We start from the raw sequence: 26,995 nt of genomic DNA, 5'->3' as shown, positions 1-26,995 counted from the left end.
GGAATTTTTCGGCTTTCAGTCGCGGAAAAAGCATTAATACTTCTATATCATATTCAATGTTTCGATCCTTGGGTTGGGATCTTCCTCAGGGCTCGATCTTAATCAACTTTTGATAATCGTATTTTGCACACGGTCATTTGTCGGATTTTTATTCTAGTCTGCTCCTTGCCTTTGCATTCTACAGATTTTTTTCCTCCCCTGTTGGGGAAATTAAGTAACTACGTCCAATAAGTTGAACTTTTGTGACGTGTCTCGTTTTGATATTCGCATCTAGCTAGCTAATAATCAGCTAGCTAATAATCAGTAATCAGCTTCTGCCACGACGCGTCGTCTCCCAGTCAAGTGCAATGGAATTAATAAACCCCAAGACCTTACCAGGTTTTGCAGACCAGATCTCACTGGGTTGCAAGCAACCACTATTTAGAAATCTTTGCCTGCGCGTGTATAAAGCACCACAACTGCAAAGCAGATGTTCCGAGGTTTCACGTTCCGTATTAGAGCGATTCCACGAACAAGTGGGAAATTTTTCCAGTTTTTATTTTTTGTATTTTTTTATTTGCATGGAACCTTGCATACAAGTTTTTGGGGAACAAAAACGCCGTTTTGCATACTTGGCTCGCCATTTTTAATCTAGCCTTACTTATGAGAAGGGCCTATGAAAAATGCACATGATATCTTCAAAAAATTGTATCTCGGAAACGGTTTGTCCGATCGGTTTGGTGTCTTCGGCGAAGTTTTAGACAATTGTTGGTGCTATATGGAGAAAATATGCACGGTAAAAAAATGTGTTTGGTTTTTGTGATTTGAACTAAAATATAGTTTTTCCCTCAAAAGTGACATGTCAATATTTTTTTTATTATCCTTATGTTATAGCTGACTGAAAATGCTACCTAGTGCACAGTGGGTTGTTCTGGAGAAAAATAGGTTACAATGAAAAAAAAAATGTTTTAAAAAATTACGGTTTTCAAAAAAAGCTATTAAGTAAAGTCAAAAAAGTTTGTCGCCCTAATTTTATGAAAGTACATCAAATTTGCAAGAAAAAAGTACTTCGGTAACATTTTTCTAAGATGCACCGTTTAGAAGATATTACTAATTTAATATTGATTTTTTTGATAACTTAATAAGTTTTAGCCCTTTTCGGATGTACTCCGTGTTTCTCCAGTTTCAAAAGTATTTTTTTCGGAAAGATTGGAAAATTTTGAGTTAAAATGACACTGACAGCTTAAAGATTTCAGTGAAATTCTCTGCCTTAAAAGTATTTTGAAAAACAAGTTACAAAATCCCACTATCAGGAACAATGATTTCTTCCAGTGGTTTTTGGTGTATTGTGTTGAAAATGTGCATTCAACTCTTGCATATCGCAAGCTCCTCAATTAGCAAGATTCAAAAGAGCGAATAAGGCTTATTTTTCAGGGGTGGTATTTGTGCGCAATAAAAAATAACATTATACTTTGTACATCAGTTTATTTTTATTCCTGTATTTTTATCAAATTATTGTTTACACAACTTTCTTAACAATATCGAATATTTTGGCATCATTGTCAGGGCAGTTTGAATAAAGCTTTGCCTTTATTGTATTTTCTGATAGAGGAAGAAATGAGTGGAATTTTTGAGTTCCTTGAATTGTTTTTGCATTATTATATTGATTATTTAGCTGCAAAGACATATTTTCGTATTCTTCTGTAGTAGAATAACAAAATGACAACTTTGTAAGTTCTTCTTCTTTTCGTTTGTTTGCCCAATTAAACAACTCTCTTGCAGTCTTTATCGGGTGTTCGCGTTCTTTGGCTAAACTTGCTCTGGTAGCCATGCGTTTTATCGTACCTCCAATAGCATCGCATGGACCTTTTCCGTGCGATGTTGCGAAGAAATGCCATTCAGCGTCAATACCATACTTTGACTTAAACTTACAAAGGCTAGAAAAGTTTTTTCGGTTGTTATACTGTGAAGCAGCACCATCTGACATAAATTTTTTTTTTTTTCATGTTTTTATTTTGATCAATTTGTAAAAAGTTCATCATTTTATCAATAAACAAATTAACAGCGACTGAATCATGTCTTAGTTCTTCTGAAATTATAATGAAGCTAAAATGTTTAATTTGCCTATTTTCAGTATAATATATTACGAAAGGATGGATTGTGGCATGTTGCACGTTCCAATGGTGTGATTGAACTTCATCCTGCAAAACGAAGCTGTAATTTTCAGAAAAGTCACAAATAGCCAAAAATTCACCATCTTGCAAGTTTTGTTTTGTAGTTTTCAAAAAATTGGATTGTTCGGTTTTTACAAAATCATGCGGAATCAAACTTTCTAATTTTGAGCTGAAAAATGTAACAAAGTCATCGGTTTGCTTTACAATAGTTTCTAAATCACATCTGTCAGTGGTAACCCATTGTTCGAATGAAAGCTTTTCAACAAAGTTTTCTTCCAGTTGTTTCAATAAACTGTCTTCTAAAACTGAGGTATCTGGGCAGTTTTTACATCTTCGTAGATGGCAATGAGTTGTCTTATTTTCGCAAAGTAATCTATGCGTTAATGTTTTTAGATCATTCAAGACATTGTATTTTTTTAAGCTATGTAGAATTAAATTGACATTTTCATGCGTAGTGCAAACGCAAACATTATGTGTTCCTGTGATAGTCAATAGTTTACATTGCCTTGGCCGGAGGCTTGCAAATGATGAAAACCCTATTTTTACATTGACGTACACTTCATTAAAGCGATTAAAAGCTTCTCTTAATGTCATCATTAACAATCTTTTCTGAACAGCTAATCTCTTATTTCCTGTCTTTACGCTAACAAAATCTCTTTGGCCTGGCATTGCACGGCTTATATCATCGTCCTCAAAAAAATTCAAAACCAGTTCTTTTGTTTCATTACTCAAAGCTTTTCCAGAGCTTGAACCTTGAGATGAATCTAATACATTATTTTTTTCCTTTCTTGCATCTGATGCCATATTTCTACTAGTTTTAAATTCGTCTACAATTTTTTGTACTGACCATGATTTTGGTAACAATGATAAAATTGATAGTTTTTCTTGCCTTGTGGCTGAATTTAAAAATTTAATTTTCATATTTTCTATGACTTCATTAAACTCGTTTGCTTTTTCTGTTTTAGCGTCTAATTTAAAAAGATTTCTTCGTACACCTTCGACGATTTCAGCGCACTTTTTTTCAGGATAGTGAACATTTTTAACCTTACCTAAATCTATAGGCGAAACACGAATAGCTGCTATTCCTCGGTTGAATATTTCGACGTCTACAGGCATCGTGAAGTCTTCATTTGATTGAATTGTGCTTAGCGTTGACGCTGATGGTATCGTGATCAAACTTTCATAGCTTTGCGAATCAGGTACAACAGGTATGGTCTGAACAGTTGGCATCCTTGAGCCACCGGCTACGCTTTGTTCTTCGTTTTGGGTGAGGTGAGCTCTTGAATCAATATGTAGACGGCAAGACGAACAAATACGAAAATCCTTGGTGTTCAGTGTGGATACCTTGGAAAATCCAATTGACTTTAGTTTTTGGATGATACCATCCGTGAGATATCGCAGCTCTTTCGAACACTGAATGTCTTTGAATGGACGAATACATCTGATTTTACTCATTTTGTAATCTGTAACATAGAAAATATTTTCCAATTGTTTTGAACGAAAATATCACAACACATATAATTAAAATGTGTATTTAAAACTTACCTTTGCACCAAAACGTGTTACACTTTCCTTTACAATTATTATGTTATCAAACAACACTGGATCTAGTTCAAAAACACTGGATTATTAGCTGAAATTACTATGAAATCACTATGTTTCTAGCAACCTTTCTGCATTTACTGTTTGGTTTTCCCTAGTAGATACTGGATGAATTCAGAACCGAGTCAGACATTATTATACAGCTCACGGGTATAAATCATAGAATGCTGGGTAAAGACTGCTGGAAGATAGGTAGAGTTGAACGCTCAGGTATCGTCAGGTACGAGTTTGGAGAGTTGGAGCGAGGTAGATTTGCTGGCGTAGGTATATTGTTATTGAAGAAGATTGTAAATTGTATATACCTGGAATGAATAAAGAGTGCGGCGGTTGTTGATTGAGGTATCAGTCGGCAGCCGTCTAGTTTGATGGAAGGTGACTAATATTATACTAATATTATACCAATTTTAATCAAAATTGGCTGAAATCTTGCGAAAAGCTGGAATTATACTAATGTCATCGTGTCAGACTACGTTGATTTGATCCACTTTTTTGTTTATTGATCTTTGTTCTGCCGCTTGTGTTGTGTGTAAGAGGTAGCGGTCGCGTTCGAATGAAATAAAGCAAGCTGACACCCGACCGCGACAACGAAACGAAGGCAGTGAAAAGTGTCGAATGTTTACAAGCCTGGGCCAGCGTGGCCATGGTGGACTAGTTCCAACAAAGACCATGTTTACAATCACCAACTGTACGTAGTACAGCTAACTGGTATCTAATTACCTGTATCTAATACTTATTAGCACGTTTTCAGCAGAAGGCAATAAAAACCACTGGAAGAAATCATTGTTCTTGATAGTGGGATTTTGTTCTCCAGAACAACCCACTGTGCACTAGGTAGCATTTTCAGTCAGCTATAACATAAGGATAATAAAAAAAATATTGACATGTCACTTTTGAGGGAAAATCTATATTTTAGTTCAAATCACAAAAACCAAACATATTTTTTTACCGTGCATATTTTCTCCATATAGCACCAACAATTGTCTAAAACTTCGCCGAAGACACCAAACCGATCGGACAAACCGTTTCCGAGATACAATTTTTTGAAGATATCATGTGCATTTTTCATAGGCCCTTCTCATAAGTAAGGCTAGATTCAAAATGGCGAACCAAGTATGCAAAACGGCGTTTTTCTCCCCCAAAGACTTGTATGCAAGGTTTCATCCAAATAAAGATATATGAAAATTACTCGTTGCTGAAATGATATGGAACCGCTCATTACAGAAACAACAGATATCACTCTGGCCAATATGTTTCTAGTGATACCTGCTCGTGCAGTGTCCAGTTACTAGGCCAGTGTATATACATAGAGCTCTCTTGTTGAGCTCTAAGGGCCGATTTCTTCACCCTGGCTTAGGCTTTAAGCCAGGTTTAACTATATGGGTAAGCATGGCTTACGAGTTAAGCCGAGGTGAAGAAATCGGGCCTAAGAGCTTTTTGGTTTTATAAGCATTTGGTGTTATAAATCGTTTTGATATCCATCTAATTGGATGTCACCCTCTGCTCTGCTCCTGATATACCGCAGAATGGTTATGGGCCAGCAAACTGTAAATTGGAACCACTTTTAGCAAGCTCGTCTGTCATTTCATTCCCTTCAATGCAACAGTGACCTGGAATCCAGTATAATTTCCCTGAGTTCCCTTGGCACAACCTGCGCAGTGAAAGAATGCATTCTCAGACAAGCTTTGAAGTACATTTGTAAGTGCACAATGCTTTTAGTGCAGCTTGACTATCTGAAAAAATACAAATATTTGCATATCTGTACTTTCTCTCAAGGCAGATATTTGTCGCATTTCAAAATAGCAAGAATCTCCGCTTGAAACACCGTAGGATAGTGTCCCGTCGCCACTGAAATTTGTACTTCAGGGCCGTAGATTCCTGCTCCCGTTTTTATTCCAACTTTCGAGCCATCTGTAAAGAATTTGATTGATCCTTGACGAACAGTGAGACCTCTGACTTCCCAATCTGCGCGAGTTGTTTCGTGCAACTTGTAGGGAACATCATGGTTCTCCACAGGGTTCATCCAGTCTTTAATCATTTTCATTACTGGCCTATTTTGGATGTATTGTGACGACAAAACCAGGTGACCAACAAGATCACCTGGCATAAACTTTACTACTCCTTTAAGTCTCAGCAATTCCTTTTCTGCTTATAATTGCACGTACTCGTGCAAAGGTAGCAGATTGAGAATCGCACAAAACGCACTTGTTGCCTTACCGATCACGGACTTAATTTGAGCATTCCAGTTCAGTTTAGCATCCAGTATCAAACCTAAGTATTTGACTCGATCACTAGGATGAATTTGTATCCCTCCAAGCCGAAAAGCTTTCAGGTTGATCTTCCTTTTCCTAGTGAAAGGGACAATTACGACTTTTGACGGGTTGATGCTAAGGCCCTCCTTAATACACCATGAATGTGTATAGTTTAGGGCCGGGGTCTCCAGTTAGCCTAGTGGTTAAGGCTATGGATCGCCAATTCGGAGACGGCGGGTTCGATTCCCGTTCCGGTCGGGAAAATTTTCTCAACTCCTTGGGCATAGAGTATCATTGTGCTTGCCTCACAATATACAAATTCATGCAATGGCATGCAAAGAAAGCCCTTCAAATAATAACTGTGGAAGTGCGCCAAAGAACACTAAGTTGAAGCGAGGCAGGCCAAGTCCCAGTGCGAACGCAGAGCCAGAAAGAAGAAGAAGAAGAAGAAGTTTAGGGCCCTTTGCATTCTCTCCGAAACAGTTTCGTCATACTTTCCTCTCACTATTATGACTATATCGTCTGCAAAGCCCACAACTTCGAAACCTTTTTCCTCCAAGCTTCTTAGAAGATCGTCTTCAACTAAGGACCACATTAGTGGTGAGAGGACTCCTCCTTGAGGGCAACCCTTTGTTGCCCTTACTGTTATAGACGAACTTCCCAGCTCAGAGGTGATTTCTCTTCTTGCAAGCACTGTATAAATCCAATGTATGATACATTGTTCGAAGTTTTTGTTCTCCATGACATGCTTCATAGATGAATAGGAGGCATTATCGAATGCTCCTTCTATATCTAGAAACGCTCATAAAGCTATTTCTTTTGTTGAAAACGTTTATTTCACCTTTGTTACTAGCGAATGAAGTGCCGTAACCGTTGACTTATCAGATTGATAAGCAAACTGGAAGTCAGATTAGGGATGTTCTTTTATGATAAAATCCTTCTAAACCTTTTCCATAGTCTTCAACAAAACTGAAGAAAGACTAACTGGTCTATATGCTTTCGGATGCGTCTTGTCTCGCTTCCCCTTTTTGGGTATAAAAATAACTTGTAAAAGTCTCCATTTTGATGAAACGTAGGGTATCGGGATGCTTCGTTGGCATAGTCCCCTCATTCGGCCTATCTTAGCGTTAACCAAAAACTCAAACAAACATGCATAACTGGAGATCAGAAAAGCCATGCGCCAAACAACTATAACATTTCGTTTCAGTTTTAGCATTTTGGAGCATTAAAATTGAATGAAAATGACATTTTGTTTAGCTTTTGTAGACGCCATGATTCTTCGGCTTAGTGGGTAGTCTATACACATGATCATAAATGGCCTGATTCTGGAACATTTCGAATTGACTTTTCGATAACTGAGCATTTTATGCGACGGTCAAAGACGCTATTTTGATCTTCTATATTTGTTTTCAACGAAAAATTACTATTTTACAAATTAAATGTGGGCCGAACATTTTTTTCACCATGTACCCAAATCTTGGCCCACCAATAAAATGACGTCAACAATACCTAAAAAGTGACGTCAACCACGTTGCTTGCGAATGAACCAGAAAGAACGAACGGGAAGAAAGATTTTGTGTGCGGTGACTGTAAAAATATAACACAATAATGTGGTTGCATTGTTATTGTTACTAAATAAAGAAAGAACTTTAGTTTAAGTGATTTATTTATAGTTATGTAAAAATTTGGCTCCGAAAATGTAATTTGAAAGCAAGATTGGTGAACAAACAGTGATAATACTTCAGCAGAAATATTAAAAAATTATAGAATAAGTGGTTCTAGCGTTTGGAAAGCAATAGGCCAACGTTGTATCCACTAATAGGCCAATTTTCGTACCGTAGACCAACGTTGCATACCATCGCATCGAATCTTTTCAACGTAATTAAGTAAATTCTTGAATATCTACGCTAGTTTACTTCCAATTGCAGAAGCATGCACTGCCTAGAGTGCGTGATAGAGTAAACACATAATTTATACTGCTATTATTTCACGAGTTATGGTCAAAATTGTCAAGGCGGCTGGCATATTAGGCCAAGGAACGGTACACATACCCTAGTTCAACCTCAAACTAGCCTTGAACATCTCAATTAGTGACGGAACCAACACCGCTTCTCCGTTTTGAATCAGTGCTGGAAATATCCCATCAACTCCTGCAGATTTAAAAGGCTGAAATGATCTAATTGCATTTTGCACTCTGTCCTTCGTGAAAATTTCATCAGCTAAATCTGAGGCGGTGTATACTGTACTATTTGACTCCGTAGAGTTTATACTAGGACATCCTTCACCTTCCATAGATATAGTATCATTATAATCCACACTAATAACAGAACCTGGAAAATGGGTTTCCATTCTCCAGTTTCACGAGGAGTTTTGGTAAAAGCTCCATCGTCACGTTTCAGGTTTCCCAATTCATTTGCGTGATCTTTTGCAAGCGTTTTTTGTAGTTTTGCAACTACAGGAGTACTGTTTATGTTTTCTTTTAGATTTTCGTATTTCGTTGTTGTATTAGTCAGGGCTTTCCTGTACTGAGTCCAATCTCCCGTTTGTTTCGCTCCATTGAACATTTTACGAGAAAATTTTCTAAGGCGATTCAGTTCAAAGTTCCACCATGGCACGTCTCTAGTAGCAGACGATTGTATGGTGGGACAACTGCTGTTATAGGAATTGACGATACTTTCATTTACCCTTTGTGAAAATGATTCCAACTTTTGGGTTGAATCAATAGTTTTCCCATTGTTAATGAACGCGTATCCAACAATTCTACATATTGACCCCAGTTTGTCTTTCTGGGATTTCTTAATGCAGTTCTAGAATAGTCTCCACCACTCCAAATGAAGATTATGTGTTTATGATCATATAGAGAAATCTCATCTGACACGTGCCAGTTTGTGATCTTGTCAAAGATTGCAGCATTGCACAGTGTTAGATCCAAGACCTGTTGTCTGATTGCATTTAAAAAAGTAGGTTTATCATTATTATTGCATATGTCTATATTGTTTGACGACAGATACTCTAATAATGACTCACCTCGACTGTTAATATCAGTTCTATCCCAAACCGTGTGATGTGTATTGGCGTCACAGCCAGTGATAAACGATTTGTTGTTTTCGTTACAGAATTGAACAAATGATGCGATCTCAGAAGGAGGTACCTCAGGAACATCACCAGGAAAGTAAGCTGAAGCCACAGCGTCCCTTCTGATAAACTTTGTAATAGAATAGCATTTTAACGTTTTACGTACTAAGATAGCAGTTCTGGGAGAATCTTGTTGCTCATCATAAAATAGTTTACTATTTTGTGTCAGAACCCCAAGAATCTTTCGTTTATTGGATTATGGCTCTTGAATAAGCGCCACTTCCAGTCCTTCTTTTTCAAACCTTCGATTCAACACAGCAGAAGCACCTTTTGCGTGATGGAGGTTTACCTTTACAAACTTGATTCCGTTCATGAAAATATGCATTCACCCACTTTTATTAAGCCTCGGAATTGAGACTTAAGAACAGTAGCCGATTTATCCAGGAGACAAATAAGGTCCACTGCGTCATTGCTCCGGTTAGCGCAGCAAGGGCAAAATACTGTGGAGGGCGCCCTGGTACTCCACAGGCTCCGTTAGTGGTTAGGTTTTTATTAGACCCCCTAGCCTTTCATTTCTTGGCATGGTAAGCATATAGCCGCATCACACAATGAATTAGGGGTCACCTGTTTAGTGGACTCTTACCACCGGAACAGGCGGTCCGTAGTGTTATTCTGAGCCAATTGAGACAGCCGCTACCGACACTACACAGCTATCTAGGCTGTTCGAGAAAAGAAGTTAATATTGATGATCAACTTCATACGGGCTCGAACAAGCCTTGATTCTATAGATATTTTCATTGCTTTTTGAATTTCTATGCCATGTCAATCGACAATGCTGTATTCGAATTTCGTGTAACTGATACAATGACAGTTTGTGCCCATGAAGATTTCCACTACAAAAAGTTTCTAGACCATCCGGGAATTGAACCTGCATATTCCATTTCAGCCTTACACATTGTAAATAATATGACAGATCATCGAATAAAAAAAACTGCCAAATTTAATAGTAATGTACAAACATATTTCAATCGGATTTTTCACGTCCAACTTTTCCCGCAACAATATTGACTTTCTGTCGCACAGATGATATGTTATGCGTACAAGTCTGAGCGCCCATCTGTTTCTGTTCCCCAACGGAAACCTACATCCATATAGCAGCCATCATCGGTCATGGAACCGCCGCGGCAGCTGATATGCAGACAACAGCACAAACTTCACGTTCATCGAAGCTCATTGAAGTGGAACTGTGTGTAACAATTTTTCACTTATTATTATAATGTCTCGAGCTTGTTGTATGAGTTGCAAAATAGAGTATGGAAAAAAACAGTGGCTCCGCCTTTGTCTCTACCTCGGTGGATTGGCCCCAGAGAAGATTAGTTACAAACACATATTCGCTCGTCATACGGATGCCATTCAGACAGATTCGAACGAGTCATGTTGATTTCGCGTTATCTATTGCCTCTCGGTTGGCGGAGGAAAGGCAAATTTACGATTTATGAAATTACATATTGGCTTCATCAATTTACGCGTGAAATATTGTTTAGTAATACATACATAGAACATAGTTTGATACAAATTTATACCAAAAATCATTCAATCAGAAGCTTATGATATGTGCTACGTGTGTGAAAGATGGGCTAAACAGATGAGCTCACTCCATGTAGTTGTATTGATTTTCTTATTTTATTTTCCTCTTATTACAATCAAAAGGAATGTTTTATATGTCTGTATATTTTCTGTATTATTATTACTACAAAGGTTCGCTGTTATTTTGAAAACATTTTGACACCTAACATAACTCGGAAAAACTCATCAAAGAGAGGCAAAGCAAGCAGCAACACAGAAAAGTAAACCAATCCAACCGCTGCAGTAGAGTTACTGTATGCCTTGCCTTCCCACGTCTGCCGCCTACCACCAATAATGTCCATAAATAGATTCACGACGAGAGGAAAGCACATACGTATGAAAGGATGGATGGATGGATGGCAGGCGGATGGTAAATACGGTTGGTTATTGATCCACGGAGATATGAGATAACATGCGAATCGCTGCGCCGCGATAACACCGAACTGAGATGCGACTGGTGGTGGTGTGGCGATGGTGGTGCAACGACAAATCCACTCAAACTGGAACGACGTCGTCGTCATGCTAGTGGTGGTTAGGTTCAAGTGGAACGTTTTAATCCGGTTTAAGATTTATCAATGCAAGTGTGGGGCTAGAGCTGGAACTTTCAAGGTGCTTGGCTATGCAGTCTGAGGATGACGTTGCATAAAAAAAAACCGTCATTCAAGCTACATAGGGAAGTCGTATTCAAAAGACACAGAGTGTTGTTGAATTGGAAAATTGAAAAATCATTTCTACTGGAATTATAGAATATACCTAGTCCTTGTAGTTATTTCACGATTTCGTTCAAAAATATTCCTGATTGTTTCTAAAAGAACTTTTCAAGGATTCCTCCAGAGATTGTTTCGGTATTTCATCCAAAACATCTCCTAAGATTCTTCCCGGATATCTTCATGGAATTCCCATCAGGATTTCTCCTAGAGGTTTATTTCTTAAAATTTCTCCCGTGATGTTTTTGAATTCCTTTCGGATTTTTGTTCTGGAGATTCCTCCTATAATTCAGCAATAATTCTGCATGGTACCCATAGCAAAATTATTCTCGGTATTCCTATAAATCTTTCCTGGCCTTGTTTTTGAATTTCTCACAGGCTGCAGATGTCTTCGTAGGAACTTAAATTATCGGGATTTCTCTTTGAAATCGTCTGTCGAAACTATTTCCAGCTTCCTTATAGAATACCAACCGGGGTGTCACCCAGATACCTACAGATATTTATCTTCGAATTTTTCATGTCTTTCAATAGCCTGACTCCTCTTAGCATTTTTAAGTCACACTATTCAAGGAGAAATTACAATAGAACTACCGGGAGAAATACTCTAAATTTCCTTGAAGAACCAATCAGGAAAACGATAATACGGGTGCAATTTCAATTGCAAAGAACCCCTGTGAGGAACTCTTGGAGAAATACAGGTAGGAACTCTGGTAGAATTTCCAGGAGAAACTCTGGTGGAATTCCTGGAAAGACCCCTAAGCCAAATAATGAAAGCGGATGCTGGAATGGACCGTAAAACGTAAAACTGAAGGAGTTCTCTGGATGAAATGCCGGGATGAACTGCTAACAATTTCGTGATGAATTCAGGATGAAATTTCCGAAAGTACTCCCAGAGAGATCCTGCAGGGAACTCCAGCAGAAATATCAGAAAATCTTTGGAAAAATCCCGGGAGACACTTTGGCAGATATCTCGTGATAAACTTTTGAATAAATCCCACAAGAAACTTCTGCAGAAATCCAAAGAGTACTTCCAAAAAAAATAATCAAGAGGAATACAGAAAATCGCGAAAAAACCTCCCGGAGAGAATCCACAAGGAACTCCAAGAAACATTCTGAAAAACAAAGAATGTCGAGAAACACCCAGTTTTGCTACAGGGTATATTCCCAAATCTTGGCGGGATATTACTGTGAAGTTCATTCCGAAACTGGGTCGTGCGTTGCGTCGTATGAAGACGTAAAAAGTGTCAGACCTATCAGTTTGAAATGCTTAGAACGCATTGTGGATCATCACATCCGTGATGTTCATCTGGCCAACGTGCCTCTTCATGTGAACCAACATGCCGACCAATCTGGTAAGTCCACTGTGACTCTTTTACACAAGGTTGTTTACGATATCGAGAAAGAATTCGCTTAAAAGCAATCCTGCTTGGGCGTTTTCTTAGATATCGAGGGTGCCTTTGACAACGTGGCTTTCGATGCCATATTGGAAGGCGCATGGAGTCATGGAATATCACCAATGATTTCCAATTGGATTTACTAAATGCTCACAAACCGACATCTCTTCTCGACATTGCATCTAGCGACGATTAGGAAATTGAGTGTTTTTGGATGCCCCCCGGGGGAGTCTTATCACCGCTTTAGTGGAATCTCGTAGCAGATACGCTATTGAAGCAACTCAATAATAGCGGTTTTCCTACTTATGGTTTCGCCGACGACTATCTAACATTGTTAACCCGTAACGTGGGTAGATCACCTTGGAATGGTGTGTTACGGTGTAAGATCTACCATTTCAAGTTTTGATCTTGCTATTTTCCAGCCTGGTTTATTTAAATGCAGGAACATTCCAGGATCAAGATTTGGTGTACTCTTTTACACTATTTATTTATTTATTTATTCTATTTATTTTTCACCGTTTGTTTCAGAGGGGTGGAGGTAAATTTGACCTATATATAAATAACAATTTACAAAGATATAACAGTGGAGAGCGTATCACAATCTAATACTTTTTTCTATTTCAGATTTACAAGCAGGCAATCAGCGATCAAAACGGCGAAGTATCTCTTTCTTTAGAAAGGTCAAGATTACCGTACGATACAGTGACAAGTACACCACGTTTTCCGCGTCGATTTATTCGTGCCGAGTTCCATAATTTGGTTTCTTTTTCGAACATTTACGATAATGTATTTTTGTTTATCACGCCTTCAACCTATATTACGCGTTGCGAACATTCGCGGATAATAAATATGTACAATGGTTTCATTATCCGAAATCTTATTAACAAGGGAAGGCGAATAAAAAGTAATACATAGGTGAAACTCAAAAGCAACGATGCTAGTTGTTTAGTTGTCCAGTTTTCTCGTAATGCTACGGCGCGGGTTTCGGTTTTTCAGCATTGGCAGTAACACTAAACGGAATTACATACAGTTTCTTTTCTGACTGAGAAACGATAAGCTTATAACGTGCGTTATTACGAGTTGACCCGACATAAGCGTGGTTTAAAAATTATTCATACCCGGTAAATTTAATACACAAACATACAATAACATTATTGTATTCTTCCGACAGCCGGCTGGCGGAAGACTAAATCATATCAAGGGTTGCATAGCTCACATCACTTACCAATGTGAATCCAGATCTATGCAACTTTCTATCCCTTCCCTTCCCACTAACAGAACTCCTTCCTGTGACAACCGTGGGGATGCGGAGGTACACACGGTCTCTAGTAGCAACGGATGTCACACCAACTTTCCTTCCCTTCCCCGATGACCGTAAGGACGTGGCCGGCGCCGGTACTGACAATATTATGTTTTGAACCTTCAAAATTGCACATTGAGGATGGAAAGCTAGACCCAGGCCCCATCCATTTGGTTCCCTGTGCAATGTTGACTGTTCTGGTCAGTAACGGAGTAGCAACTACGAATTGTACGGTCATCTCATGCTCATGCTCATTATGGTTTCGCCGACGACTATCTAACATTGTTCGTCGGTATGAGCATCAGCACCCTTTTCGACCTGATGCAAAGCGCTCTTCAGGTAGTTGAGGGTTGGTGTCGCAAATATGGCCTTTCGTTTAATCCGAGTAAAACATCTATTGTTCTTTTTACGGAAAGGCGAAATCGTAATGGTGTTCGACCTTTGCGTCTTTTGATTCTGAAATTGATATGACTGAACAGGTAAAGTACGTTGGTGTCATTCTTGATTCCAAGCTTTCCTGGACACCTTACATTGAGTTCAGAATTAAGAAAGCTTGTATGGCCTTCGGGCAATGCCGGTGTACCTTCAGTACAGCTTGGGGTTTAAAGCCCAAGTATATCAAATGGATTTACACAACTGTTGTTCGTCCAATAATGGCCTATGGATGTCTTGTGTAGTGGCAGAAGGGCTAAGTGAGAACGATCCAATCAATCATCTCCAAAGGATGTGCTTAATGGCGATGTCTGGAGCGTTCTCTTAAACTCCCACGGCAGCGCTCGAAGTTGTCTTTGACGTTGCTCCACTACACATTCATCTCAAACAAGAAGCATTTTCTTTAAGAAGCACCGTCTAAGAGTACTCGGTCTACTAGAGGAAACTCCTGTGAACCGCAGATCAACACACACCTCGTTGTTTCCACTTTTGGTGAATTGGTACAAAATTGTCCTTGCTCCAAGTCATCTTACGATTGCTTGTAATTTCCCATATAGGACCGTTTTTCAGACTGAAATCTTTGCTCTTATGTACGGAATGCAATCAGCACTTCAGAATCGCGTATAGTCAGGCTGCTATTTAAGCACTTGCCTCGGCCAACTCTAAGTCGAAGTTAGTTATCGCTTGTCGAACTCAAATCGAGGATCTGAATTCAGCAAACGCTGTTCACCTTGTATGGGTACCTGACTATTCTTCCATAGCTGGAAATGAATTGGCTGATGAGTTAGCTCGCACTGGAGCATCGCATGACTTCATTGGCCCTGAGCCAGCTATTCCGGTATCCAAGTGTTGGGTAAAGCTTCAGATTGACACCTGGGCTGCCACTCAGCACAAACAATACTGGAATAGTTTGGAGTCATGTCGTCAAACACAATTATATTGTACTGAGCCATCTCTAGGGGTGGCAAAGTATCTAACAAATCTGTCAAAGCAGAATTGGCAGCATGCTGGTTAAAGTATTGACTGGCCACTGCCGACTCAGTTATCACATGGTGAATATTCGGCAAGCTGATTCATTTGCCTGTGATAGCTGTCAATCCGATTATGGAACATCGTATCATTTAATATGTAACTGTCCAGTTTTTGCGCAATTGCGTTTCCGAGTACTCGGAAAACACTTAACTGAAACTGACTTCAGAAACCTGAATCTTCAGGACGTTCTGTTGTTCTTGACCCGCTGTGGTAAAGAGCTATAGGCTCTCTTTACGCTTTATGCGTTATCACAGTGCCCTTCTCAGGGCGCTGTTTGAACCCATTGTGGTACGCTTATGCGTTATTACAGTGTCCTTTTCAGGACGCTATGTGAACTCATTGTGGTACGCTTTTGCGAGTATGACGATCCTATTCCCTTACCTGTCCTTTCCCATGTCCTATCCTTTTTCCTTCCCTTCTCCGTCAGGTAAATGATGAATAGGCTCGTGTTCATGGCGATGGCACAAATTTCCCAAATGAAGGAAAACGTGCCTCTGGAGCCGACCTACTGATACCTGATACCTATTCCTAGGTGAAAGTGATTAGAGAAATTGTATAGCGAATTGGCTGGAACTTCATAATTATACTGTGGATTTTGCACCTAATTTGTAAGATATACCAATTATACTTACCTTAAACATTACTCATGAAAACTCCAAATAAATTACAGCCTTGTAGCAGCTTGATAGCAACTGACATGACGGTGTTTCTTTCGTGAAACGGGAACAACAGGGCTCTAGTAAGTAAATGACACACAAATGTGAATGTAAAAACGAACCTTATCGTATAAACCATTTTAGGGATTTCAAGAAGATGGCAAAATAAATTGCATCGAAACGTAAAAAAAAAAAGATAACCTCTGTTCCTTTAATTTTGGATACTGCATGCCAAACCATATTTGATAGAAAATATTACAGTCGATAAATCAAGAATCCTCAAAAAGTTTTAGCGAAAAATCCGGACGAATTTTTGATTAATTTCTTCACAAACTTATTCTTCAATTTTCTCAAGGAATCTATGGATTTTATCAGGAGTTTGCCATGGATTCATTATTATTTCAGTAAGCAATTCTCTCAGATCAAGAAATTCGAACTGGAACTCTTCAAAATATGCAACCTTAACTCTAGTATGATGTTGGGGTCAATATGACCCAGAGAGGCACGCTGGACATGTTCTACTCCAGCGTGATGCGCCTATCTTAATATCCTATGAGGGTTTTATTAATGCTAGATTTCTTTTAAAAATCAACAACATCACTTTTGGTGTTTTTCGAATTGAGTAAGTTATAAGATGTCTAAGTAAACTCAAAACCAAGAGTTTCAAAGATACTTCCAAATTGATGAAAAAAAAACATATAATTCGTTCAAGAACTCGGTTGAAAAATTCTTCGAAATGTTTTCAAAGGTTTTCGTCAAGATTACCGGTATCTTGAGGAATTGCACAAAAGCAAATAAATGTTAATCAATTTTGGAGAAAGAATTTAAAATTTCATAAATAGCTGTACAAATAGTTGAATTTCTCGATAGAATCACAACATATTTCATGCACACTAAGATTCTGATTTTCCAGCTCAGTAAATTTTTCGCTGAGTTCTGTATGTTTTCATCTTTTTCGTTTTACTGAGTTCTCAACAGCAGATTTAACTCGGTACACTCGGTAATCAATATTTACCGTTCATCAGTAACGATATTTACTGTTCATCTGTAATGTTTGACAGTTCATTTGCAGAACTCATTAACTCATTTACAGAGTGTTCAGTAAAAGGGATAATCGGGCGTATCGAGTTAAATCTGCTGTTGAGAACTCAGTAAAAAGATGGGTAAAATACCGAGCTGATCTTAGTGTGTGCATCTTGCAAGTAGTCAGTTGTATTCATAAAGTTATCAGGGCAAAAATCAAATCTAAAGAATTTCCTTTCACTACTTCTTATTTCTTGCTTCACATTTTTTCGAGAAGTGAAATTTTGTGGGGGCCCTAAAATGTGGGGGCCTGGCCCCTCCGCCCCCCTACATCCGGCACTGGATAGGTCCAACCTTTATTGATCCACGTCAGAGTAACATTTTACTCAAAAATTACAACAAAACAATAGCATGGAACAAGTTCATCAATTCTTTATCCATCTATTTACACTCTAAGCAGGTTTAACATAGTTTATTGACAGATAAGATGTACGGGTATTGACAATTTAATGTAATACCCTGGCCAAGATCACAGGGTTCGACGGTATTAAAGTGAAGGATGTTAATTCTTGTAATGAAAATATCACCTTTAACACTTTAATGCGCCTCCAACGGTTCATTGCGAACCGGCTGCTACAGATGGAGTATGGCTGATTTATCAGAAATGCTCGATAAACAGGAGGAACCTGCTAGGGCCCAGTAGTTTCTATACCCAGGAAACAGTTCCGGTCGATTGATTCTGGGAAGGTTTCGAGAGTCGTTGTGAATCATAATGAAAATATTTGTGTTTTGTGACGAGTCTCGGAATCTTTTTTGAGTCGGCAGACTTTAAACTGTTGCCTGGGCTTCCCACTATTCGGTTAATTTTAACAAATACAAATTCAATTCAAATATGAAATAATTAGTAGTATCCATTTGGTAATACATAGTTCTCAACATTTGATGTGCTTTCGCGATTTAATTTTCTCTATCATTATTTTTATATCTGATAGTTTTGTGAGTAAACCCTAATATGTTTCGAATGCCTAATGCTTAATAATATTTTCTTGCAATATCAATTTAAAATAACTAAGAAAATAATAGTGGGAAGTGCAGCATTTAATAGTGCATGCTTATAGATTCGAAGCTAACGTGTGATCAAGACGAAATTGACAAAAACTGACTACTTCGACTTTGGCTAACGCATACTATTTATGACAAATTAGATATGTTTACATTTTTCAACTGAGCATATTAAAGGGTTTTTTTTTTTATTTGGACTTATTTGGACAGATGCTGATAGTGCTAGGGATGTGGACGAAAAACAACTTTAAAAGATAATAAAAACAGTACTAAAATGAGGATCAACAAAAATGGACATAACGAACACATCGACCATCTAACAGATCATAGGCACACCAAAGATTACTGAATTATAGGGCACAACATAAATTTGAACAATAACATTCTTTAAGCCTTGACATGACAAAAAAAAAACAAATACGAAATCGACCATATGACAAAACCGAAACTTTCACACCTTCTACCGTAACCTTCTAAGTCAGTACGCAACAGTGTCTTACTGGACGACATGTTCCGTGCACGGCTGGTGAACTGCTTCTGAAGGATTACGTTCTCTGTCCTATCCAAAGGCCTAGTGAACTGTCGTTGTCCGCGCAAACGCGAGACGATTGTGCGCACATTGATGGGAGAGGTTTCTACGTCCGTCGGCGTGCCGCTAGGGACCTTCCAAAAAAAAAAAAAAAAGGATGTACGGGTATTGACAATTTAATGTAATAAAAAAGTGAATAAGTTGGAAAGTAACTTTATCTAAGCTTGACTTGAAATCCCTTATTTTTTTTCCTTTAGGGTAAAAGCTCCCTTAGTGGAGGTAGTACCAATAGTGGTGGTAGTGGCAATGGGGCACGTTCGGTGTAGTACTAGATTTGTAGTAATGAGCTGAATTTTAGTATGGTGAGAAGGTCAGTTCTCTATTTCTGTAATGAAATGGTGCAAAAACGGTGGGTATTATGTTTTCTTGCCTAATTTGATGCTGATTGAGCAAAACTTTGAATAACTATGTTGTTTATATTGCAAGAAATGGAGAAAACAACAACACTGTTGCCCAAAGTTTTGCTCAAACAGCATTAAATTAGGCAAGGAATCATAATACCCACGCTTTTTGCGCCATTTCACTGCAGAAACGGAGAATTGACCTTCTCACCATACAAAAATTCAGCTCATTACTACAAATCTAGTACTTCACCGATCTGTCCTATTTAGCGCTATTTCGATCAAATGACAATTTTAATAGATGCATCATACTTAATTAATTACATTAATTCAGTTTTGTTTCAGGATTTACTGAAAAACCAGTTTTAAACAATTATTTTCCTTAATATTTTTGATCCTTTGCACCTATAGTGGTGGCAGTGTTCCTATAGTGGTGGGTCTCATAAGAATTCAATGGGATGCGCCACTATAGGAACCAATGTTAAATTTTACCTCCATAATAGGAACCGTGTACCTATAGTTGGTGCATGTGATTTATTAGCAAAAACTGAAATAAATAAGGGTTTTTACATTTTAACTAGCAAATTTAATTGGAAAACTACCGATTAAGGCGAAACTGGATCCATTTCCTCACTTTTTGGTTTCCGATTTTTTATAAAATAACGAAGCAATATTTTCAAAATCGGTTTTCGTACACAAGTAGAGTATGGATCAAAGTATCTCCTGTTTTTTTTCCATGTGGAAAATGTTTTTCGTTTTTGCAGAAACCATTTTTAAACAAAATATCATAAAAAAATGGTTTCTGCAAAAACGAAAAACATTTTCCACCTGAAAAAAAATCAGGAGATACCTTGATCCATACTCTACATGTGTACGAAAACCGATTTTGAAAATATTGCTTCGTTATTTTATAAAAAATCGAAAACCAAAAAGTGAGGAAATGGATCCAGTTTCGCCTTAACGGGTTCAGACTTTTTAATTGGTGGTATTATCAATTTTATTTAATTATTCTACTACAAGGAGCTACTGATAGCACCACTATTGGTACATTTACCCTAGCTAGGAATATATCTGAAGCTTAGTTGCAATTCATGAAATGCTTCTAATGCTAATGCTTCTGTCCTCCATGCTTCTTGTACAACTCAAGAAATTTTAGGGATTTATCGTTTATTGCGTTCAACATTCAGCGAAAACCAGGCTCAATTCCAGTTGTAATATCACGTCTGAAATAAGAGGAATATGCAAGGATTGACGCAAATAACAACAAATAAATCAAATTTGTTTCTGCAGTATTGTCACAGTACAGGCTTTCATGTAGATAGATAATCTATTTTCATTTGAGTGGAACCTTTCTGTGCTGAACACACAATACTGGAACGAAAGCATAATTGACAGCGCGACCTACGCACATTAAATTCTTCCTAATCGAATCAAAACAGAGTCATCGTCGTCGTCGTCGACGACGATGACAACCGCTCCGCCACATTAATAACATCCATCATCGCCGCCCGTAACCTTATTGTGGCGTTATGGCGTAGCTTGCCAATGTTGATTCTGTAGGTATGATGTGTAACAATCTCCCGGGAGGCCAATCTATTGTTGCGCTGCTGGTTACAAACAGCGAGCGAGAGGCATAGCTAGCGTTCAACAGCTGCTGCTGCTGTGGTTTGATATCGTGACAACGACAACGGGGGAGCTATCAAGTAATTGCCAGAGCGCGAGCCGGGGCACGCTATGTCTGAACCAGCAGATTATAAAATTTGAATGTACATCGGATTTTTTTCCGCAGAACATCAGAATTCAACCTATATTTTCATTTGCAGAAGGTTTAAAAATATTCTATCGGTGAAAATTTTTCCATACATTTTGTATGGGAGAGAATTTGGCCGAAAACGAGAATATCATGCAAATTTGTATGAAAAACAGCTAAAAAGATGAAAAAATCAAAATTTCCCCGATGAAATATTTTAAAAGTTTCTGCATATGATAATATAGCATGAATTCTAATATTCGGTGGAAAGAAACCCGATGTACATTCAATTTTTATAATCTTCTAGTTCAGACATAGCGTGCGGGGCGGCCGTGCGTGGGCTGCAATCGATCGATATTGGTTGGGAAATAAACTCCACGCTTTGGGGAACAATGGTCCGGAAAGTGAGAGATGATGCATGTTTAAATTAAAAGCTTTCTTTGCAATATTAACAGCTGGCCTGATTGCTTCAATGCTTGTAATGCATTACCGATGTACTGCAAGCATTAACCCCTACGGGGCGAGTTTTTTCACCAATCTCGCCGTTGTAGAACGCGTCAGCGAGGTGAAAATGACCCAACCGTCCTGAAAGGGTTAACAGAAACAGAAAAAAATATAGAACGAGTCGATTTTGTCATTTTTCAGAATTCTTTCAATGAATGACCTTACTATAGCAGACCATTAGGCATAGGCAGGGCCGGATCTAAGGGGGGGCCGGGGGGGCCCGGGCCCCGGGCCCCCACATTTTTGGGGCCCCCACAAAAACCTTTTTTGCTTGCTAACATTAGCTTTATTTTTCATATTGCTCAAATACTGTTCGAAAATAAGGAAAAAACATTTTTGGTCATCTCTCAGAAGGGCCTCCACATCCGCTCGGGCCCCGGGCCCCCACAATCCTTAATCCGGGCCTGGGCATAGGTACAATCCTAGAAGACAGTTTATGTCAAATTAGTATTCAGTATTCTCCATCTGTACCATTGTGCACTACTAACTAAACGCTAGAAGTTCACCGTCGCGGATCGATTCCGCACGAAAGCGCTCATTCAAAACATCAAATCACGCCAAACTGCATTTCTCAATGTGTGTTGTTCTGTTCTAATAAACAAAGCAGCAAATGATCGAACAAGAGGGGAATGGCTGTTTACAAACTCGCCAGCCAACAGGCAGACGATGGTGACCGCACTTCTAAACAGGAAGAGTTTTCTGTCCGTACAGACCAACGACGCACTGACCTGGTCAGCACCGAGCGGCGCGCGTAGTGAAATTCTATTCAGAAATTCCGCATCCACTTATAGCGGCGCATCATCTGCGACGACAGCTGAGCTGATGCTTGTTATTGAGGAGGAGAGTTTGTGTTTGGATTGGCGTCGCAACGCAATTCTTTGTGCGAAAAGTGTATGTTTTTGGGTGGAAGTATCGTGTAAACAACGGCTTCCAGAGTAGCATTTCATGTGACGAGGCGCATTGAGTGATGTATCGCCGAGTGCGTTTCTGTTTATGATGAACGTTGAAAGATGTAAAGTAGATGTAGATTGGGCGTTGATTGAGCGGGATGATTAGTAGTAAACAAAGTAATCAAAATGCAGTAAAGATCATTTCGTTTGGTATTCGTTATAGAGTAAGCTACCGTCAAAGGTCGTTCATTAAAAATATATTACAGCACGATGAGCACGTTTCTACTAATTACTCTGGATGTATTTTGTATTAGAAGCACCAATTATACAGTAAGCCACCACCATGGAAAATTGTGAAAGATGCATCAGTAAGAACCTTGTAGCTCTATGCATAGGCGTTCCTGGTGCTTTCTAGCAAGATCATCGCAACTGTTAATGGATAAAAAATAATGATTCTCTGCACCCCCTCCTTACACATAGAATATCTCTTACTACACAAGTTTGTAACAAAACTTTAGGGATGGTGATAGGGACAGGTAGTGAAATAGGAAAAGATACCCTAGAAGAGGGTACTAACGCATAGGCGTTCCATAATGGGTTCAAACAGCGCCCTGAAAATGGGGCATCCACAAACACTTAATTTTCTAATCGCTGCTTGACGCAATGTCTAGAAGAGATGTCGGTTGTTAAGCGTTTGATGAATCCAATTGGAAACCATAGGAGATATACCATGAGTCCGTGCGGCTTCCAAAATGAAATCAAAAGCAAGGCTGTCAAAGGCAGTCTCGATATCTAAGAAAACACCCAAGCAGGATTGCTTTTGAGCAAATGCCTTCTCGATATCGTAAACAACCTTGTGTCAAAGAGTCACAGTGGGCTTACCACAGATTGGTAGGCATGTTGGTTCACATAACGAGGCACGTTGGCCAGATGAACATCACGGATGTGATGATCGACAATGCGTTCTAAGTATTTTAGAAACATAGAGGTCAAACTGATAGGCCTGAAACCTTTTGCTTCTTCATACGACGCACGACCCACTTTCGAAGTACACAACATTACAGTAATATCCCGCCAAGATTTGGGAATATATCCTGTAGCAAAACTCTAACATTTGGGAAGTAACATTCACATGTTCAAAAAAGATGTAGCGATGATGGTAGATAGAGATTCTTATCACACATACCAATTGGTCAGCTCATGAGTAATTCTACTAAAGAAAAGCGTAATGTCAACAGATAACACCAAGATTGGGCGGTTGCCTATGTTAAGTAATCCAGTAAGTCTTAAGTACTTCATCAAACTGGAGCCTCTCAAATTGATCTCTAGAGCTGCTCCAAATAATATGGTGAGCATTAGCATCACTGACAGCCTTTAGCGGAAGGCCTTTTGAAGTGCAGTAAGCGATTACTTTTTTGAAAGCATCCATAGGAGATGGTTCATCATGCGGTAAATAAACCGAACAAAAGACGTTTTTCCTGTTGAGGTTTCCAATGGATATACATCAATTATGACAACACATACATCTCTAGTGGTTAATTCAGATACGAGTGTAGCAACTATTGCGTTGTTCACAAGGACCCAGGCTCGAAGCATGTCACGCGAGTTTGACATTTCATTTTTACTGAAAGTAGCAAACACCTTGTTCACAAGGTCTCCTAGATATAAATTCCCCTTACGAAACTAAGCTTCTTGGACTAAGGCCACTTGGCTTGTACCATTTTGCATTAGTCTGCAAAGATTGATCGTTGCTGTTCTTTTATGCTGGACTGATCTGAGCTATCCTAACCCAATCTAGGCAAGATTAAATTCTTTACAATCACAGCACTTAAAAGAACAACAGCGTTAAAACCAGATCGGTATCGATTGGAAAACGTTAAAGGCGAGGATGCGGAAGCCAGAAGGCGTTTATAGAGGAGAGAAAAGGGTGATTGCAGAGATGTTTTAAGGGGTCCCAAGGGATTTGAGGGGGTACAAGGGAGTCTCAGTGGCGTTAAAGGGGGTTTCAGGGGATTCTTGGAGATCTCAAGGGATTTTAGGGGGCCTGAGAGAGCCTCCATGGCGCTTCAAGGAGTCTCAGGGGGTTCCAAAAGAGTCCAGTGGGTTTTAGTGACGTTAAAGAGGGTCTTAATGGCATATCTGGAGTCCCCAGGGTGTCTCTGGGGTGCTTCAGGGAGTCTAAAGGACGTTCCAGGGGGTCTCAAGGGTGTTTCAAGGAAAATAAAAGGCGTTTCATGGGGTACCAGGAGGTCTCAGGGAGTTTCATGGACTTTTTCGGAGGACTGGTGGTTTCCCAGCCAACCACATATCGTAAATAATTGTGTGGAAAAAATCGTATATTTTCATATATTGAATCAGAATTGTATAATAATATGTATATTTGTTGACAATGATTGCGTAAAATCGCATTTCATGCCAAATTAAATTTCCATTGCGATTTTGTTTCATATAGTCGTCTCCGATCATAAAAGGTGCGAGATACTATCGGTAGGATCGCACAGAATCGTGAAAAAAACATACATTCTTAGTGTCAAGCTGCAAGTTCGCTAGCATCGTATATATGATTTCTTTGAATCGTGGAAATCGTCGCTTCACATCGTATATGGATCTGCTAAATCGAGTTTGCTACCTAAAGGTATGATGAAAATCGGTGAAATCGTATACAACTATAACAATGTTATATATTGATCGTTTGTGTCGTATACGAAGTGAATGAAATCGTAGAAATCGTATATTCATTTTTACAGTCGCATATGATTGTTACTGCACTTTTAATAGTCGAATCTTAATCTCGGAAATCGTAAATGGTTTTGTTTACATTTTTGTATGATGGAGAAAAAGAAAAAATGGTATTCATCACAAATTTGTATTTTTGTTGTTGTTGACACATTCCAACCATGGCAGCAATAATTTCAACCAAATATATAGGTTTTCATACTAGCAGATGACTTACAGTAAGTGATGTATAGATTCCAACAACGATGTAAATTCCGGGACTCTTGCAAGGCATCACTTTTGGTGCCACTCAATGCACAACAACAACGCTCCCACCACAAGTCTCGCACCGTATCATGCTAATTTTTATTCGTTTCATGCCATTCACTTTGAACTCTCTATTTTCAACTTGGCAATATAGCCAATAGAGATAACGCGCAGTTCTCAATCAAAGGACCTAAGTTCAATTCCCACTGAACATCAATTGTTTTTTTTTTAATTTGAAAATCTTGAGTCGTATATTGGTACTCTCAATCGTAATAAGATCATGCATAATCGTATATTTAGTCGGATAAAATCGGCGAAATCGTAGACATTTTTCGAGAAATCGTAAATTATGTTGGATGAAATCGCAGTAATCGTATATATGTTTCGATATGGCCTCCACTTTAGTATGTATATGCCTGTTTCGTGCATTGAATACGATTTCTTTGGTGCTATATATGTGTGACTACTTCAGTTGCAATTTCGATATAGCAACCAAATTGCTGGCTGGGTTTCGAAAGCATTGCCGATAGTTTCAAAAGACTTGAAACGACGGGTTTTGGAGGCGTTATAGTTGCGGTTTTGGTGATTTCGGAGGGTCTCAGGTGTGTTACATGGGGTCCGTGGGTTCGGGGAATTTCGGTAACAGGGAGTTTCAGAGCATTTTCGGCGGGGTTTCAGAGGGGTTTTGGAACATGAGATCCGAGGGAGGTTTAGAAAGATTTCTGATACAATTCACGAAGTTTCAGAGCACTTTAGGCGGGTGTCGGAGGCGTTATAGGTGCGTTTTAGTGTTTTTTTAGAAACTCAGGAGCTCAAGTGCATTAAATGGGGTCCGAGGAGGTTTTAAAAGGATTTCGGAGGGATTTCAGCAACTTTCAAAAGATTTTTGGCAGGTCTAATGGGCGTTACGGAGGCGTTTTCGGTGATTTTGGAGGGTCTGATATGCGTTACATGGGGTCCGAGGGGGTTATAAAGGTATTTCGGAAGTTTTTCAGGAAATTTCAGAGGATTTGCAGATACCTTTTCACAAAACCCCTGAAACGCTTCTGAAATGCCTTAAAACGGCTCTGAAGCCTCCAGAATCCCATTGAAATTCCCTTAACATCTCCGTAATCCATTTGAAATGCCCTTGAAACCCTCGCCGATACGGCCTTGACCCGAAATGTCTCAAAACGCCCCTGAAACCAGTGTTGCGAAATGAGCGAGTACTCACACAACTAGTCAAACTCACTCATGAGTATGAGCAGTACACCTTAAACTCACCGTGAGTATTACTCACGTTTGAGTAAGTGCTGTACAGCTCACACTCACTCGTGAGTATTGACGTGCAAATACTCACTCACGAGTATGCTTTACTCATTTTTATACGGCATTCTTAAATTTATCTAGAGGCTTGGAATTCTATCAAACATTAAAATGGTATGTTTTATTGGGGCGAATGTATTAAATTAGTAGACAAGGTTGCTTGTCAAAAATTCTATTGTTATTTTTTTTAATCTAGTGAATTGTAGCTCACTGGTAGTTTTTAACGCTCCGTTAAAGGCGGTCCTGAAGAGGTCCCTTTTGAGCCCAACCTGAGTGCTTTTGTTTGAACTTAAACCTATTGTAGAGTGACAGAGATCCACCCC

The 26,995-nt window shown here is 38.9% G+C and overlaps 2 protein-coding genes across 3 annotated transcripts in view; one reads left to right on the top strand and one right to left on the bottom strand.

The window, feature by feature from the left end:
- Positions 1-26,995, top strand: part of LOC115268609 (uncharacterized) — a 194,298-nt gene that overhangs the window by 13,842 nt on the left and 153,461 nt on the right. The gene's annotated exons all lie outside the window — the stretch shown is intronic.
- Positions 1,492-4,553, bottom strand: LOC134287538 (uncharacterized). Of its 2 annotated transcripts, XM_062849443.1 has the most exons (3): positions 3,823-4,553; positions 3,699-3,760; positions 1,492-3,616 (listed from the first exon to the last, which is right to left on the bottom strand). In XM_062849443.1, exon 3 carries the CDS (start codon positions 3,606-3,608, stop codon positions 1,938-1,940), a length of 1,671 nt encoding a protein of 556 aa, XP_062705427.1. In that variant the 5' UTR covers positions 3,609-3,616; positions 3,699-3,760; positions 3,823-4,553; the 3' UTR covers positions 1,492-1,937. The 2 variants fall into 2 exon arrangements, with proteins under 2 accessions (XP_062705427.1, XP_062705426.1); XM_062849442.1 differs by having other exon boundaries at positions 3,699-4,553.

This window comes from Aedes albopictus, chromosome 2 (genome assembly GCF_035046485.1).
Source record: "Aedes albopictus strain Foshan chromosome 2, AalbF5, whole genome shotgun sequence".
Taxonomy (NCBI): Eukaryota; Metazoa; Arthropoda; class Insecta; order Diptera; family Culicidae; genus Aedes; species Aedes albopictus.
Note: the sequence above shows the minus strand (reverse complement) of the source record. Positions and strands in the feature narration are given on the sequence as shown.